This window comes from Rhinolophus sinicus, chromosome 12 (genome assembly GCF_057876585.1).
Source record: "Rhinolophus sinicus isolate RSI-liver-muscle chromosome 12, RSI-T2T, whole genome shotgun sequence".
Lineage (NCBI taxonomy): Eukaryota > Metazoa > Chordata > Mammalia > Chiroptera > Rhinolophidae > Rhinolophus > Rhinolophus sinicus.
The window spans coordinates 18,825,396-18,842,576 of record NC_142512.1 but is presented as its reverse complement, the minus strand read 5'-3'; the positions used below and the strand labels follow the sequence as shown (position 1 = coordinate 18,842,576).

The 17,181-nt window shown below is 54.2% G+C and overlaps 2 protein-coding genes across 8 annotated transcripts; both read right to left on the bottom strand.

The window, feature by feature from the left end:
* Positions 1-624: 624 nt before the first annotated feature.
* On the bottom strand, positions 625-12,561 carry SCARF1 (scavenger receptor class F member 1). Of its 3 annotated transcripts, none has more exons than XM_074319529.2 (11): positions 12,256-12,561; positions 11,894-11,955; positions 11,562-11,663; positions 10,139-10,664; positions 7,473-7,691; positions 6,926-7,054; positions 6,090-6,193; positions 4,942-5,062; positions 3,526-3,647; positions 3,296-3,442; positions 625-2,665 (listed from the first exon to the last, which is right to left on the bottom strand). In XM_074319529.2, the coding sequence occupies exons 1-11, from the start codon at positions 12,471-12,473 to the stop codon at positions 1,806-1,808; spliced, it is 2,610 nt and encodes an 869-aa protein (XP_074175630.2). In that variant the 5' UTR covers positions 12,474-12,561; the 3' UTR covers positions 625-1,805. The 3 variants fall into 3 exon arrangements, with proteins under 3 accessions (XP_074175630.2, XP_074175631.2, XP_074175632.2); XM_074319531.2 differs by having other exon boundaries at positions 2,403-2,665; positions 3,296-3,405; XM_074319530.2 differs by lacking the exon at positions 6,926-7,054.
* Positions 12,562-12,786: 225 nt separating this feature from the next.
* Positions 12,787-16,730, bottom strand: RILP (Rab interacting lysosomal protein). 5 transcript variants are annotated; one of them, XM_019755515.3, is made up of 8 exons: positions 16,292-16,730; positions 16,124-16,217; positions 15,929-16,035; positions 15,592-15,837; positions 15,144-15,289; positions 14,629-14,751; positions 13,547-13,630; positions 12,787-13,287 (listed from the first exon to the last, which is right to left on the bottom strand). In XM_019755515.3, exons 1-8 carry the CDS (start codon positions 16,517-16,519, stop codon positions 13,143-13,145), a joined length of 1,173 nt encoding a protein of 390 aa, XP_019611074.1. In that variant the 5' UTR covers positions 16,520-16,730; the 3' UTR covers positions 12,787-13,142. The 5 variants fall into 5 exon arrangements, with proteins under 5 accessions (XP_019611074.1, XP_019611076.1, XP_019611075.1 ...); XM_019755516.3 differs by having other exon boundaries at positions 13,000-13,287; positions 16,124-16,211; positions 16,292-16,663; XM_019755517.3 differs by lacking the exon at positions 13,547-13,630.
* Between the last annotated feature and the right edge of the window lie 451 nt (positions 16,731-17,181).

Sequence of the window (17,181 nt, the reverse complement as noted above, 5' to 3'; positions counted from 1 at the left end):
AGTATCTTTGATATATATATATAAAGGCTTTTATAAATCCATGAGAAAAAGATGAACACCTCAACTGAAAATTGGGGACAGAAAATAACCGGATAATCTATAGGAAAAATACAAATAACAAAGATATGAAAAGAAGCTCAACCTTAGAACAATCATAGAAATACAAATTTTAGTACCATTTTTGATTGTTAAGAAACAAAAACTCTTATCTGTACAAAGATTTTAACTTTTTAAGAAGCTTTACCCTTTTGATTTTTATTGTGCTAAAATAATGATACCTTTTTTTTCTCAAAAATTATACAATTTAATAATTTCTGCATCCTTAGCCTATCAACAAGTATAAGCTAATGTTAATTACCAAATCATTTAAATGTGAGTTACATAGGTTAAATTTTGATACAGCCCAAATCATCATCTTCAAGCGAATAAGATACCATTTTTAACTTATCAGATTGGTGTGAGGAAATAGATACTGCCATAATCTGTGAGAATACAAACCATACAACTTTTTTGGAGTAAGTACACAAATGTTTAATGTTCTTACCCCATCACCCAGCAATTCTACTTCTAGGGCTCTCTTCTACAGAAAAACTTGCACAAGTACAAAAAGAAATACAGACAAAGTTGTACACCATATCATTTATTGTATCAAAACAATTAAAACCAACCCAAGTCCCCATAGGTAGGCGATGGTTTAAATAACCTGTGTTATTTCCACATGATGGAATCCCATGTAGTCGTTTTTTATAAAAAGAGGTAGCTTTATATGTACTGACACAGAAAGATATATTAAGTAAAAAAAGCAAATTGTGGAACAGTTTGCTGTTTTGTTTTCATGTGAACAGAAAAACACCGGAAAGGAAGCATCTAAAATGTTCCTGAGATTCTCTGAGCACTGGGATAGGAGGAAAACGCACTCTTCATTTCCTGACTAGGTAATACAATATGCGAGGAAAAAATTCAGAATAAGACCAAAAGGCGTTCAGTGAAAAAGTAAGTTTGGCCCCTTACTGGTCCCCTAGACTCCTCTGGGGAGAAGGGGAAATCTCATTTTTACTTTATACATGTCTGTAATGTTAGTACTATTTATTTTTAACAAAGAACATTGCTTTTTAAATTCAATCTAGTGAGAAAAGTAAAAAGAATGTTCACTGTAGAAAATTTGCAAGTTACACAAACGTTTAAGAAGAAAATAAATATCAGCCACAATCTCATCTCCCAGAGAAAAATGCCATTTGATGCATTTCCCTTGAAGCTTTTTTATGCACATACATCCTTAAAAAACAGTTTGTAAAACAATCACAAAATATACACAAATGGACGAATTCTAAACAGGTATCCTGTGGCAAAAAGAAAACTTACTTTTCACACTTAACAATATAGCATGAACATTCTCCCATATTGAATATTCTTGCACATGATTTTTGTGGTTGCTTAGGAACCTATCATAAGAAAATTTCTTTAACCAAACATTTAGGTTGTTTCTCATTTCAGACAAATATTTTGAAAATGAAGGAAAGAACAGTCTTTTGGGGCAAACAGAATCCAGGACAACAGAGAAAATGTCCCTGCAGCCATCTATTTCCCCTTCCTAACCCCATCCTGCAGCGTATCCGCCCAGGCCTTCCAGACCACTCCCAGTCTCTGGCCTCTAACTTGGGACGTTTCTCCATAGAAAGGCAGAGGCTCTGGTAGGTCTTTCCTGGCCCTGGGATCTTTTTTCCAGCATAAAGCGCAATCTGATGCATGGTTAGTTCGGATGCCTGACCCCCATCCATAGTTTTCCCACTCCAAATTCACGGTCCTTAGGGCTCTGGTGGCCCAGAGATGGGTGCAACATTCTCATATTGGGGCTCTTCCTGCCCTTCCTCGTCAGCCAGCTTCTGGGGATCCTGTTTTGGGGGGTCACCCTCAGGGACTTGCTCCTGGGCACTGCCTGAAATCTTGATGCCATCCCCCAGGCCCCTGGCCACTTCCTCTAGCCCAGTTCCTGTAGACTCCAAGGCCCCAGTGAGCTCCTGATTCAGGGCTGAGCCAGGGCTCTCACTGGCAGAGCCAGAGGCCAGCCTGGGGCTGCCCTTGTTACGACTCAGGGCCCGACGTGGAGGCTTGGGGATAGCACTCTTGACCTTGGGCTCTGCCTGGCCTTTCTGAAAGCTACCAAAACGGCGGAGGACAGACCGGACGGGGCCATCAGATTCCCGGGGTGTCCCTGCCAGCATGTAGATTGTGGTCACAGAGCCTGAGCTCTCCTGGACACTGCCTTCGATGGCTTCCACACGCTCAGCCACTGTCCGGCCACCAAGTGGGAGCCGGCGGTGGCCAATGGCTGAATCCCTGGGGCTGGCTGCCCCAGGAGGGGCCTTGTCCCTTTCTGCTTGCTCAGTGCCTGTGGCCTCCTCAGCCTCCTGGTTTTCAGGACCTGGCTGGGCCCCCCGGGAGAGTCGCTTGGGCTTTCGGAGAGGGCTAGAGAGCTCCCCTGAGCTTCGGCGACTCTGCGGTGCAAACTTGGTGCCTTCAGCAAAGGAGACCGATGGCCGCTTGGCCCGCGCTAGGCTGGAAGTGCGCGGGATGGCGAATGGTGTGGAGGCATCCTCAGGGGGAGGGAAGGGACCTCCAGCCAGGCTGGCCTCTGGAGACTCTGCTTGCGCCACAGGGGTGATCCCTGGCAGAAGAGACAGAAAAGCTTGGCCAAAGCTGGGTTAGCCACCCCAGTCCATCCTGCTTACCCAGGTCAGCCTCTTTTCGGAAGCCTCAAACATGCAGTGAGGATGTAGAAAGCTGGGGATACTACTTCCACACTCTTTTCTCACCTCTCTCCCTACGTTGACCTAAGGTCACCTTCTAGCTAAGCTAAAACTCTTTCAATGCCAAACAGCCATGTCCCTTTCACCTCTGGGCCTTCGTGTACATTGTTCCCTCCTCCTGAAACACCATTCCCACCTCTCCTTAACTTTCATTTGGCCAACTCCTGATTCTGCTACACTCAACTCCAATATCACCAACACTGAGACATCTTCCTTGACCCCAATCTCCTCTGACATGGCTGGATGATAGTCTCTCCGTATACGTCCTCCATCAAAGTACATATCCCTCTGTCCTATCAGTGTCTGATTCCTGCCCACCAGACGATAAGCTTGGTGAAGACAGGAATCTATCTGGTTCTTTCCTGCGTCCCACAGCCAGGAATAGTGACTGGCATAGAATGGACACTTGAGGCATACTTGCTGACAAAGTAAAGAAGTTGTAGTGGGCAGGGCTGCTCAGGGGCCCAGTGGGCTGTTGGGGGGGTTACCTTCTTGGGGTGGCACACAGTAGGCAGGACCCTCGTCCTCCTCTCCAGACTCAGAATCAGAAGAGAAGGAGTCGTCGGAGGCCCAGCCGGCAGAGGGCGGCTCGATGAAGCTGTGGTTGAATGGGATCTCCGGGTCGTGGTGGGAGACTGTGGGGGGCTCCAGGTCAGGCGCAGAGCCCCACGGAAAGCCTTGTCCTATCCCAGCCCCCCTTACCCTCAGCGCCACTTACCTGTCACCCAGGGAAGCTTGTGGCTACTGAGGGAACCGCAGTGCAGCGCAGAACCCAGGCTGGCCAGTGCCCCCCAGACCTGGAGCTTCATCCTGGATACAGCAGCTCCATCGCTTGCTGGCCTGAGGGCACAGGAGGGTGGTCAGTGTGTGAGATTCCTGGTTGGGGGAGGGTGGTGGCAGGAGAAAAGGGCCAGGACTGTCCTAGTCCCAGGGTTAGTGTCAGGGAAGAAGGGTGACTACAATGGCTCCCTATGACCACAGAGTAAAATCCAAACAATTGAGCCTGAAATTTGGGCCTGTCACAGAGAGCAGAATGGCTTCAAAGTCAAATAGGCCTGGGCAGCAACTCTGCTCAAACTCTGGGCCTCAGTTACCTCATCTGTAAAATGGGGAAAACGCCAAACTATCAGAGCTTTTTTTAGGTCCCTGCACAGCACCAGGCACCAGGTGGGGTTCCCCCAAATGCAGGTATGTACTATCATCCAGCTGAGTCCCAGCTCACCTAGCTTTCTGGAAGTGGCACTACCTCCAGGAAGCCTGCCCCTGGCATCACCCCCATGCTGGAAGTGACTGCTTCACTCATTACTCTTCCTCTGACAGTCTTTGTCCCTGTCTTGTACGTGTCAGGGGCTCCTGCCCCACCCCAGGCTCTATGCCCCAGAGGACAGGTCTGTGCATCTGTGAAGTCCCCACAGCACACAGGATGACAAGCTCAAGGATTAGTGCACGAACTATAAGACAGCACCAGACAAAGAGTCCAGAAAACAGGGCCTGGGCATCGTGTGCACCAGTAACCAGCCAGGTCACTTTACCAGTGTCCTCTGCCCTCTGCTAATCCTCCTGCCCCCACATTCCCTGCTCCAAACCTGCACGGTGTGGTGACTCCAAGGAGTGAGAGAAGCGTGAAAAGATTAGGACAAGCTCTGTGGGAGTCATGGTTCCCTGCCGGCTGCAAGCCCAAACCCTTCCTCTTCTCTCCTTTTCTGGGAAAGCCATATGCTCGGCTAAACCACTGCTCAGACTTTGACGTCACTCTGCTTTCTGGGGGGTGTGAGGCCTGGCCTCTTCCCCTCCCTGCTCAGAGTGGCCCTGGGGCTTCTGCCCTCCCTACCTCCTCCTCTGGTCCTTGACCGTAAACCCTCAGCCTCCTGCTGTGGATTTGAGTTTTACCAGCCTGCTGCCCGGTGCCCCTCCTCAAATGACTCCCATTGAAGGCTTCTGAGGAAGGCAGGCGGCTAACCTGGTGTCTCTAGGCCACAGCCACGGCCACAGCCACAGCCAACTACCCCATCACCTCCGACCTAAGTGTGTGACAAGGCCAGCCCCTCCCCAACCCTAGAAGGAAACCAGTTGCCACCTTGCTCCCACCCCATGCCAGGAGCTTGGTGGGGGGAAGGGATAGGCCAGTATTCACCTGTCCTTGGGGTCCAACCGGGTGGCCCAGCAGCAGCAGGCACAGCAGGCAATGCCCAGGAGGAGCAGCAGCAGAGGTATCAGAATGCCTGCGATGAGGGCAGCATCCTGACTGTGAGGCCCTGGGGGGGGGGGGGATTAAGAGAGAGGGATTTTAATGGTGGCACTAAATCTTCTACTTTGAGATTTGGATTGCTGGTATAATTTGATTTAAAACGTGTAGTTCAGCTTGGGACTTTTTGAAAGCTTTCTTTTCCTTTTTCGCTTCCTTTCTGCCAAATGTTTAATGATTCTGCTTCCTTTATGTTTACTACGGAGTTTCAATGGTTCTGTTTACTTTGGCCCCTGTAGGCCTGGTGACTTGGGAGAGGTTTTGCATCTGTATGGGACCCACTCCTGGCTCCAACTTAAATTTATGTATGCAAAGGGTGTGATAACCAGCCTACTGGCACCTTCCCCCACCCCAACGGACAAAACCAAACTCAATAGAAAATTCCACTACAGGCCGAAGCGATTTACATCCTGGTTAGAAAATATAACACTTTTATGAAACAAAGACACGACACAGTAGTTTGCAGTAGTTTCCAGCAGACTCTACCCAGCCAACCCTTCTCTTACTTTAATAAACCTTCCTTCTATATTTCTACCAGACTTGTGAATCGCTTCACGGCCTGAGAGCAAGCAGCCACAACAAGGTGAGCGACGGTCAAATAGTCAGGGCCCTCCTGTCTCCCATGTATGTCTCATCTATAGCTGAGTTGCCTCCTCCCCAGAGTCTTCTACCTGTGGGTCCCTTCCTCTCTTCTGAGAGATATAGACTCTGCTCAGACTCTGCCCTTCCTCCAGGCGGCCTTTCTGCTGGTCTCCCCTCCCCCCCAAGGTCCATGGTCTGTTCCACAAGCTCTTGCCCCCAGTTCTCAAACCTGATGCAGATTCCCGTGTTCAGCCCTACCTGCTCATTTCCTGGGTGCTAGCCTGGTTTCTCAGGGGACAGGGGCTCTGTTACATCTTCAGGGGGGCCCCAAAGCATCCATACAGACGGCAGGCAGAGAATGTCTTTGAAGTGGGCTTAACCTCCCTGGCAAGTAATGAACTTCTGGAGCTCATGTAAAGGGCCCATCTTTCCCTGGTCACTGCTTTCCACCTTACCCAGCTGGCAGGCCCCAGAGACAGGGTGGCAGGATCCCTCAGGGCATTCACAGGGAACAGAGCAGTTGTGTCCATGGAAGCCAGATGGGCACGAAGTGTTGCAGCTGTGGAGTGACAAGGAGAGCTAAGCTGAAGGCTGGGTGAGAAGGGGTAGCGGCAGGCAGGTGACAGGGGGAGGTAGAATTCAGGGCACTGCTCCCCACCCCTACCACTCAGACTTCCCTGGCGGACGCCCAAGCAGACTCCCCAGCCTCTGAGCGACAAGCTCAGTACGCCCAGCCGTGTTGGGAAGAATCCACCCCCCACCCGGGTATAACCCACAGGCAGAGTCACCTCTCACGATCCTCATCCCTTGCCCACCCAACACTAATGTGAAATAAGCAAGATGCCAATGGCATCTAGAGATATCCTCAGGGTCTAGAGGTCTGAGCCAGGTCCAGCCCTGCCCCTTAACTCTCTGGGCCTTGGTCCTCTCCTTTATAAAATGAGTTCTCTCCCATTTGATACTACATTCTGGCCCATGGATGGAAAACCTGACACTGGGGACATGGACATGGATTATGTGTTATCACCTGAAGACCTTAGGGAAACAACGGTGCGGTTGGGAACCCTACCCCTAAATAACTTCCCCATCTAGGTAGGGAGACTGGCCTGTAGATTAAGCATCACTTTGACCCTCCTTTGAAAGATGCAAACCCCACAACAGGAAGAACAACTTCTCAGTTATGAGGATGCTGGGTGGGAGGCGGAGAAGTTCAGGGAGGGAAGTTAAGGAAACAGATTGCACAGAGGCCTGAATTAGGCTCCTGCCTCCCTGCCAGGGCCCCAGTCCTCACCTGGACCCCCAGAAGCCGGCGTTGCAGACACATTCCCCAGTCACAGGATCACAGGACCCCTGAACACAGGTGGGGCAGGTCGAGCCACAGCCCTCCCCAAAGGTGCCACTGGGGCAGGGCTCTTCACAGCTGAGGTGAGGCAAGACTTGAAATGGGGGACAGAGCAAGCCTGGCCCCCACAGGGGGGCCCTACCCATCTTCCCCCATGCTTCTGGACTCAGGAACCCAAATGTGGGTCCTCGGCAGTGAAGCTCAGGTGCAAACAGGGCCTTGAAGCTGGGGCCAAACCAAATAGGTGACAGACTAGATATCTCTGGAGGGAGAAGAGGGCAGGAAGCCTGAGTGGCAGGGGAACTAGAAGAGAACCCTGCCCAGGACCTTATCAGCACCTATCTCTCTCCTCCTGTCAGTCTTTGCCAGGTGGCAGACCCCAGAGCGCTGTGCGAATGTGTGTTTGGGGGAGGGGAGCACCTATCTCAGAGGCAGCAGCTGGGGTGAGGATTCTAGAGGAAGGTGTACCCCACCCTGAGCAGGCCAGCCCCCTCACCTGGGCCCCATCCAGCCAGGATCACAGCTCTGACAGTGCCCAGTGTCTGGCTGACAGGCCTCCCCAAGCCGGCAGTGGGGGCACTGCTGTCCACAGCTGTCGCCAAAGGTGCCAGGTGGGCAGGGCTGGTGGCACTGAGTCCCATTCCAGCCTGGCTCACAGGACTCACAGCTGCCTGTGTCTGCAGAGCACAGCTCATTCTGCTTGCAGTGGCCACAGCTGGAAAGAGAAGGAGTTCATGGGAAGCACTGCAGGGCTGATGGATGGAGTGCCCACCCAGGCCTTCGGGAACACTGGAGGGCATCCAGGTCCCAGCTGAGTCACTCAGGCAGGTTTGAGCCTCAATTTCCCCCTGTTGTACAACAAAGAGGCTATACAAATGATCTTGGCATACTCTAGTAGGATTCCAGCCCTCTCCTTCTAACCCCCCATTCTGGTACCCATCCTTCCCTGGGTCCCAGGGTCACCAGGAGCTACCAACGCAGCCAGAACAGCCAAGTTAACCACCCAACCTTCACCTCCCTGTTGCCTGTGGTCCTGCACCCCTTTCTGCCTTCCACCCATGCTGTCCTCGAGGTCTGGCAGGGATGGACCTCAGTAGTTTATCTCCTATCCCATAACATGAAAATGAATAAAAAAATAAAAGCATAAAATGTCTGTTTTCACCACTATAATTTCTTTTTTCTTTTTTTTTCCCCTTCTTCCGCCTCCCCCAACCCCCTCCAGTTCAAGCTGTTGTTTCTCAATCTAGTTGTGTAGGACACAGCTCCCTGGCCTATGCTGGTATTGTGAGCCTTATGCTCCCCTCCCCGCCCCCTGAGGTCACTGGTTGTTGTTTGGCTGCTCAGGGCAGCTCATGGTAGCTCACAGCGGCTCATGGCTGGCCACCAACTGCCCCTGGCAGCCCAAGGCATTCCATTTCCAGAGAGAGCCGTTGTTCACAATCTTAGCTGTAGAGGGCTCAGCTCACTGGCCTATGTGGGAATTGAACCTCAGCGTTAGGAGCACCATGCTCCAACCATCTGAGCCACTGGGCCAGCCCACCACTATAATTTCAAGTTTATCTTATCTTTGAAATATCCCCCCCGTTTTATTGATATAGTTGTCATGCAACAAACACAGTGTAAGTTTAAGGGGTACAGCATAATGATTTGACTTGTTTAATTGTGAAATGATTACCACAGAAAATTTAGGTAATATTCATTATCTCATATAGAGACAAAAAAAGGAAAAAAGTGTTTTTTCCCTTGTGATGAGATCTCTTAGGATCTACTCTCTTAGCTATTTTTCCAGTCAGGTTTACCTTCTCTTAATTTCTCATTGATTCTTTTTTTTTTTAAGATTTTATTGGGGAAGGGGACAGGACTTTATTGGGGAACAGTGTGTACTTCCAGGATGTTTTCCAAGTCAAGTTGTTGTCCTTTCAATCTTAGTTGTGGAGGGCGCAGTTCAGCTCCAGGTCCAGTTGCCGTTTTCTAGTTGCAGGGGGCACAGCCCACCATCCCTTGCCGGAGTCCAACCAGCAACCCTGTGGTTGAGAGCCCACTGGCCCATGTGGGAATTGAACCGGCAGCCTTCGGAGTTAGAAGCATGGAGTTCCAACCGCCTGAGCCACCAGGCCGGCCCTCTCATTGATTCTTAACAGTTACTTGAAATTCTTCCCTCCAGATACTTAATTATCTGGGATTATATGATTTGATCAGACTCATTATTGGGGAGGAGGGGAGTTTATAAAATCAATTTAGCAGATCCTGACCAGCGGGGGGGGGGGGGGGGGGGAATTAGGGGCGGTCGGGTGGCTCAGTTGGTTAGAGACCGAGCTCTGGGCAATGGGGCTGCCTGTTCGATTCCCACATGGGACAGCCAGCTGCGCTCCCCACAACTAAAATTGAACAGGGCACCTTGAGCTGAGTTGCCGCTGAGCTCCCATATGGCTCAGTTGGTTGGACCGGGTCCTCTCAACTACAAGTTGCCAGTTGGACTCCAGCAAGGGATGGTGGGGCTGTGCCCCCTGCAACTAGTAACAGCAACTGGACCCGGAGCTGAGCTGCGCCCTCCACAAGACTGAAAGGACAACAACTTGACTTGGAAAAAGTCCTGGAAGTACAATACACACTGTTCCCCCAATAAAGTCCTGTTCCAAAAAAAAAAATTTACAGTATATACATTTTATATTTTCATCTATTATATATTATACATAGTAAAGATGAATATGTACTGTCTGGTTAAGCTTTTACCTCCGTTTTATATATTATATATATATGGGTGTGTGTGCTAGGTGGGATATAAAATAAATTTCTTATTGTGGGTGGAGCTGGTCAAAGTATGAAAGCCACTGAATCTCAAAGGGACCATGCAATCATGTTGTCATGTGATTCATTCTTTATCTGTTTCTAAGTATGGCCTGCCATACTCATATTTTTTCGTTTAACAGTAACCAGGTGAAAGGGGTGGGCGAGGCTCATGGAGGGTCTCTTTTCCCTCCTTTCATGCGGTACTTTCAGGTTTGTGAACAGCACCGCACAACTTTCTCCCTGCGCCCTTCCTTCCCGTCCTTCACACTCCCTGCTCCCCTTAGCATCCCCTACCCTTCTCCCTCAGGGGCGCGGGTCCCTTTCATCCCCCGCCCCCGCCTCGCTCCCGCAGCCACCTCGCACCAGGCTTACCTGTGGCGGCACTGCGCCCCATAGCGGCCAGCCGGGCAGGGCAGCTCGCAGCGCACGCCGCGGAAGCCGGGCGGGCACGCACACTGGCCGGAGGCGGCGCTGCAGCGGCCGCGCACGCACTCGCAAGGCTCCCGGCACTCGGGGCCCCACCAGCCTGGCCGGCAAATGCAGCGGCCGGACTCCTGCGCGCACGGCGAGCCATTGCAGGAGCAGTGGAAGCTGCAGCGGCGGCCCCACCAGCCCGCCTCGCATAGGCAGGTGCCGGTGGCCTGATCGCAGCGTGCCCCCGCGGGGTTGCACTGGCATGGGCGGCGGCATGTAGGCGTCCACCAGCCCGGCTCGCAGCGGCACGCGCCGGTCTTTGGGTCGCAACGCCCGTGGGAGCTGCAGACGCACGCGAACTCGCAGCGGCTGCCCCAGCGGTCGGCTTGGCAGTGGCACACGCCGGTGTCCGGCTCACACTGGCCGTGCGGGTAGCAGGCGCAGCTCTCACGGCAGTCAGGGCCCCAGTACTGGCCCGGGCAGCCTGCAGGGAGAGGAGGTGGGGGTGGGGGTAGAGATGGAAGGGGTTCAGAGGGCTCAGGGCCAGTCACGGATCCTTTGCTCTGCGCCCCTTTTTACCAGGATGAGGGGAGCCAGGCCCACCCTCCCAAGATCCTGGCACAGACCCTTGTAACATCTGGCAGCCTATCCTCCTGGGGCAAAGCTCACTTCCTACCCCAGACTGAACTACGAAACCCCTTAGCAGTGTCCCAGCTTCCTAATTCACATTCCAGAACACACTTAAAGATCCTATGTGGAAAAGGGGCTTGCCCAGAGTTACACAGAAGCGGGAGAGTTCATTCATGTCCCTTCCTCCCTCCCACTGGGTTCCCCCACTGGGCTGTATGAGATGACCTGGGCCTGGCAGGCCTGTATGCTGCCGGTCTGGGTTGGAGGAGAAGCCACATTTTCCCCCAATGAGTCCTCTCAACCCTGATTCCTGGTGGCTGCCCTCTGGCTCTCCTGCCCACCAACGCCTTTCCCATGCCCTTCTTTTCTGTCAGAGAGGAGAGACAGCCTGGTCAGGGCCCTCCTTCCGCCCACCACACATGTATAAATAAAGTATATGGGAGGGAGACTGAGAATGCATCCATTTTGCAATTAACAGGAATTACCAGCATCTTTTCAGAGAGGCTGAAAAGGAAGATGAAGGGCCCAGACTGAACCGGTGGGTAGAGCTTTGAGGATATAGGTAAACACCAATGACTCATGGCATCTTCCAGGAGTATGTCACTTCCTGTCTCTGGGCTTCAATTTCCTCAGGGAAGCTTGGAGAGGTTCTGGTCCTTTGGTTCTAAGATTCCATTCCTACCTGCTTTTCCTCCCTGCTCCCCCAGTTCTGCCCAGCAACTTCATCCCCGTGGTGAGACTCAGGACTCACGGGAGTTGCACTGGGCCCCGAAGAATCCAGGTTTGCATCTACAGAGGCCTGGTTTCACGCATACCTCGTCTTCCCGGCAGGCATCATGTCCCTCGCAGATGGCTGAAAAACACCCCACCCAAGTTGGAAGGACTGGGGCACAACTAGGGGACACTCTGCCCCCTCACTGGCCCCCTGTCCCCTCAAGAGCTGTTGCCTCAGGCCTAGAGGTATGAAACAGGATGGACCTTAACTCCAGGGCTCAGAACGGGAAACAGGCCCCAGGAAAGTAGGAAGGTCACTGGACTATGTCCTCCCTCCTCTTCGGGTGGGGGTCGGTCCTGGCTACTTACGGATGGTACATTCTTGATCTTTCTGCCTCCAGCCTGGGCAGCACTGGAGCTCAGCAGAGGGGCTGTGGAGCAGAGAGGGGTCAGTCAGAGGGCAGCCTGGTTCCGCAGGTGGATCATTGTCTCTGGCTAGATGCGGGAGGCTGCGTCAGCCGCATCAGGCAGGCCTGGCCAAGAGTCACAGCCCCAATCCCCAGCCCCTTCCCTCTCCTTCCCTGGCCTTCCCAACATCTGCCCTAACTATCCACCACCCTCCAGGCTGTCCCTAAGGCCCCATGACCTCTTCCCTCACAGTCTCCTTCCCCCCATGCCTCAACACCAGTTCAGCCACCTCCCCCCCCCCATCAGATTCCCACAAGATCCACCTGTTGGCCGTGCAGACGTGCTGCCCATTAGGGTCCAGCTCAGACCCCTGGGTCTCCTGAATCCAGAGCAGCAGCAGTGGGAGCAGCAGCCCCAGCCCCATGGCGGTCAGCGCAGTCAGAGGGCTAGAGTTAGTCTGGCCCCCACAGCTCCCAACCCCCTTCCTGTTTCCTCCCAAGGCTTTTCCTGAGGAAACCAGGCCGGAGGGGCGGGCTGCCATGAGGCACCTCCCTGAGAGGGCGGGTACTGGGAAGGCCAGGGACACCAGAGAAACGAAAAGGAAGGCCAATGGCAAATGCTGAGTGGGGTCTTAAGGGGATGGTCTCAGTCTGGAGGGGGCAGGAAGATGAAGCTTCCGGGGCAAGGGAGCCACAGCTTTCTGTTAGGTCATACTCCCCAGCGAGGCCCAAGCTGGGAGAAGCCTCCCCACCCAGTGATGACCAAGAAGACCCTGCGAGGCAACCTCAGCCTGCCTTTGCCCCTGGCAGAGCAGGGGAGGGGGGGAAGACCACTGACAGACAGACATGCAACAGTTTCTAGGTATCATGGGCATTTGCTTTATTACATTAGCTTAGGCTATCCGCACAAACCACTGGGAGGTAGGTAGTCAGCTCTCCATTTCATAGATGGGGAAATGGAGACTCAAAGAGGAAGCACTTTTATCTGGCCACAGAGGCTTGGCTCAGAGGTATAGGGAAGGTAGGCTGAGTTCCCCATTATGTCCTGGCTCAGGCCAGAATTGGAAAAGAGCCTGGGCAGGGCTGGGAAGGAGGGAGCCCTGTCCTCCTTTAAGATCACACGTCCAACCAGAGTCAGACTCGAAGGTCAGGCCTCTGGGGCAGCTGAGGCCTCCAGACAAAGATGTCCATTGAGAGCAGATCAGGGCCGGTCAGGAGCTGGGGGCTACAGGGCTGTCCATAGGCTCCAAGTGGGGTTGCTGTGGGGTCTCTTCTTCTCCCCCTAATTCGCTGGTATCTGTGCTGCTGGTCTTGGCTTCAGGGGCCTCTGCTTCACCCCGATAACACAGGCCAAAGCTGTGGGGAGACCCAAGAGGTAATTTGAGCCTCTATGCCAGAGAATTCAAGGATATGGGCTGAGGACAGGGAAAGGGCAGTGTCAGGTAGTGGGGAGGTGAAGGAGTGGGGGCCAGAGAAGCAGGAGGGGAGCGGCACGCTTAGAGCTCAGGACAGCAGGGTGAGCTCAGGGGAGTGGGAGAGGGGATGCTGAAAAGAACCAAGGTGGGGCCCCTCCTTCAGTCCCACCACTTTTGCCCTTCTTCCTCCCCCAACATACAAACTCTGTATTCTGGACTCAGGGGGTGGGGGGTAATCTCCCTTATCACTGGAGAGCAGGAGCCATGAGCCATCCTCATCGTCACTGAGGCAGAGGAGAGAGGAGATGTGAGGGTCATTTATCAAGGCCTTGAGAGACAACAGGAGTTCAGCTACGTTCAGCCTTTTGCGCAGCCCCCAGGAACAGACAGGAGAGGACAGAGCGACAACGGGACCCGGAGGCTAGAGAGAAGGAGATACTAGGGAGATGAAAGACATCTTGAGATTTTTATTTTATAGCCTGATGGACAGCAGGCCCCTGACAAGACTGCGGCTACTAGATTACTGATTTATTATAAAAGCATGTAACTCAAGAATAGCCAGATGGGAGAGATGTATAGGGCAAGGTATGGGGAAAGGGTGCGGAGCTTCCATGCCCTCTCCAGGCCCGCCATTAGTCCCGCATCTCCATGTGTTCACCAACCCAGAAGCTCTCCCTACCCAGTCCTTCTGGCTTTCTATGGAGGTCTCTGCAGCTACAGTTTTACCCCTCTGAGAACAAACATATACAGCCAGGGCAGGGAACCGAAAAATGAATGTGGAGAAACAGCGTTAGCAGATTTCTTCTGCAGGATGCATGGCAAGTGGAGCAAGGTGATCCAGAGAGAAGGGTGGCAGGCTCAGGACAGCAGGCTCAGGGGGTGACCAGACCAGATCAGCAGACCCAAGGGGTGACCAAGACAAAATGGCAGGCTGAGCAGCGCAGGCCAGATAGTAGGCTCAGGCGCTGACCAGGGTAGAGTGGCAGGCCCAGCAGCAGGGCAGGCTGAAAAATAGGCTCATGGGATAACCAGGCCAGGTTAGCAGGTTCAAGAGTGACCAGGCTAGGTGACAGGCTTAGGGACTGACTGCTCGGGTGGTAGGCTCAAGGGGTGACTCGGTTGGGGTGATAGGTTCAGTCTGAGACAAAAGACTCAAAAGATGACCAGGCTGGGTCAGCAAGCTAAACGGGATGACCAGAGTAGGTCAGCAGACTCAGCAGGTGACTAGGCCAGATTAGAGCATGACCAAGCTGGCTCAGTGGGAATGAAGGCAGGGACTTACCTGCTCTCTGCTTCCTCTGGGGTCCCTAACATTTTGGCCTTGATCTTCTTCCGCTGCTTCCTGACAGCCACCTTCATGGCTTCCAGCAGAAGCCCAGGGACTCTGTGGTCTGCGAGCAGCTCCCTACAGAGGAGGGGGAAGGGCAGGGAAAAAGTGGTGGGGACGCCAACAGTAAGTCTCACCCCAAGTACCTGTGCATGTTGTCCCCCTTTTTTGAAACACTCTGCCTTACTAACACCCCTCAAACCTTGGCTTAGGTGTCACCCCTCCTAGGAATACTTCCTTGACTGCTGCAGTGGCTGCTGTGATCCTTTGCACTGCCCCCTCGCTCATTTGGATGAAGTTCCAGGAGCGCAGGGGCTGTGATTCGTGTCCTCCCAGCGCTCAGCACAGTGGCTGGCATGTGTCACTGTTTATACATCAATGAGCCAAAGAATGAGGTGGGTGACCCGAGGCCCAGAAACAGGTGTACCTGGGGTCCCCTCAGCTTCCCAGCCCTTGCTCAGCGTCCTCACCGCTGGAAGTAGGCCAACTCCTCCTTCAGCAGGAATACGTTGGCTTTGAGCTCATTCCGCTCCTGAAGGATCTGCTTAAGCTCTTCCCGACTGAAGCCGCATTGCCCTATGTTGGAGGGGCACTGTGGCTGCTGCGGGGCCTCCGCCTGCAGAAGGAAGGCTTGATCAGAGCGGTGCCTTGGCGCGCTCTTCTGACCCTGTGCCATTACAGGAAAGCTACAGGGAGTGACAGGCACAGGGAGACTTGGGAGGCAAGGGTGCTGCAACAGATGACAGACCAGTGCTCTAGCTGAGTGAGACAGAGGCCAGCTGGGGGGACACACTTGTGTGCCACCTTCCAACTTCCCGCTGGATTTGTTACACAGCGCAGCAAACTTTTCCCAAGTGTCCACCAAGTGCCATATGCTGTGAGTACTGGGATGGGTCCCTGACCTCAGCAGGCACTTACAGGGTCCTCAGGTGTTCCCGGGGCTCCTGCTCCGGTGGTCGCTCGTTCAGGCTCCTGTCTCTGCTCACACCCAGGACCCTCGGTCTGGTCCCGCGTCCGCTTCTGAGCCGCGTCCACTGCCCCTTCGCGCCGCAGCTCCCTCTCATTCTCGCGGTCCCGCGCGGCGCGCAGCTGTGTTTGCACCGCGGCCAACTTCTGCCGCAGCCCGGCATTCACCAGTAGGAGGCGCTGCAGCTGCTCCTGCAACTGGGGGCGGAGCAAACGGTGGGGCTGGTGGGCGGAGTGCCGAGGGGCCGAGGGAGCCCCGCCCCGCGCCGTCGCCCGGCCCCTCCCTCACCGCCTCAGTCTCCTGGCTACGCTGCAGCAGATCACGGTTGTGCGCCCGGAGTTCGTCCCGCTGTCGGTCAGTCACCTCCTTGAGCTGCTGCAGCAGGGCGCGCTCCTCTGAGGAAGGGGTGTTCTTAGTGGCGGCCCGAGGGAGGTAGGCCCTTAGCAGGCCACGACCCGCCCCTCTGGCCGGGCCTGCACTCACCTTGTGGCCCAGAGCGCAACTCTCTGCGGAGGTGCTCATTCTCCTCTCGCAGCCGTCGCAGCTCCAGTTCGGCCTGCTGCGCGGATACCTGCAACTGGGGAGTCCCGGTTCTCAGGCTTAGGCTCCCGCCAACCACGCGGGTGGCGAGGAGTGGCGGCACAGACTCACCGAGTCCGGGTCGGGCCCCACCGCAGCCTTTTCCAGGAGCTCCAGCGCCCGCACCACGAGCGGCACGAGCCCGGCCGCAGCCTCCGGCCCGAAGCGGCGTGCCAGCTCCTTTAACTCAGTGCCCAGCGCCCCCGCTAGATGGTACACGAGCTCCGCCGCCGTCTCCGACCCCGCGGCCACTCGAGGACCCCAGCCATGCGCCCCAAGCTCCCCCCTCCTGGTCTCCATATACCCTGAAGGCCAAGGGCTGCGACAGTCACCCCCCCACACACTCCCACCCCTAACTGGGGCAGGAAAAAGCCAAACAGTTCCTGCCCAGGAAGCAGTTTAGGGTCGCGGAGGGTGGGGTAGAAGCGACAGGGGAGGAGCGATTAAGGGAAACAGCGTAGGGAAGGAGACAGTGATCTAGGCCCCTTCCTGTTCAAGTCCCCAAGGTCACAGGGAGCAGGACGGCCAACCTCCTGCCAGGCGTCCAAGAGCTGAGGCTCAGGGCTGTAAGTGGTCACTTTCGTCAAGCCCTCCCCTCAGGGCCCAACCCAGGCTCCACCCCCGTGTCTGGAGTCATGGGGCCTCCTCACTTGGTTGCCAAGCTTTTCAGGCAAGAGGTGAGAAGTAGGAGGGCTGTCACTGGCTCAGCCAGAGATAGCCAGCTGTCCAGCCCTGTGCCGATTTCCCTGACCAGGAGTGACACAAAGCTTAAGGGGCTAGGCTGGGCACCACAGCTGCAGACAAGCCACGAGCTTCCAAAATCAGAAAAGGACAGCAACCGCTCCAAGGGATGTCGAAAAGGGGTGATGATTTGCAAGTATTTGGGAGCAAAATTGGGGAATGTGGTCAAGGCAGTAGGATTATGAAAGCCCAACCTCACCCCAGTCCCCTGAACTTAAGGG

What these genes read in the sequence shown, in the direction of transcription:
- SCARF1 (XM_074319529.2), bottom strand. Translation starts at nt 12,473, where the DNA reads ATGGCAGCCCGCCCCTCCGGCCTGGTTTCCTCAGGAAAAGCCTTGGGA. An exon ending in CGGGGCCCAGTGCAACTCCC is followed by an intron (nt 10,665 to 11,561) that starts GTGAGTCCTGAG and finishes CTCTCCCTGCAG; the next exon opens with GCTGCCCGGGCCAGTACTGG. An exon ending in CTCTGGGGCCTGCCAGCTGG is followed by an intron (nt 5,063 to 6,089) that starts GTAAGGTGGAAA and finishes CCCCCCCCCCAG; the next exon opens with GGCCTCACAGTCAGGATGCT.
- RILP (XM_019755515.3), bottom strand. Translation starts at nt 16,519, where the DNA reads ATGGAGACCAGGAGGGGGGAGCTTGGGGCGCATGGCTGGGGTCCTCGA. An exon ending in CGGGAACACCTGAGGACCCT is followed by an intron (nt 15,290 to 15,591) that starts GTAAGTGCCTGC and finishes TTCCTTCTGCAG; the next exon opens with GCGGAGGCCCCGCAGCAGCC. An exon ending in GAGTTGGCCTACTTCCAGCG is followed by an intron (nt 14,752 to 15,143) that starts GTGAGGACGCTG and finishes CCTCCTCTGTAG; the next exon opens with GGAGCTGCTCGCAGACCACA.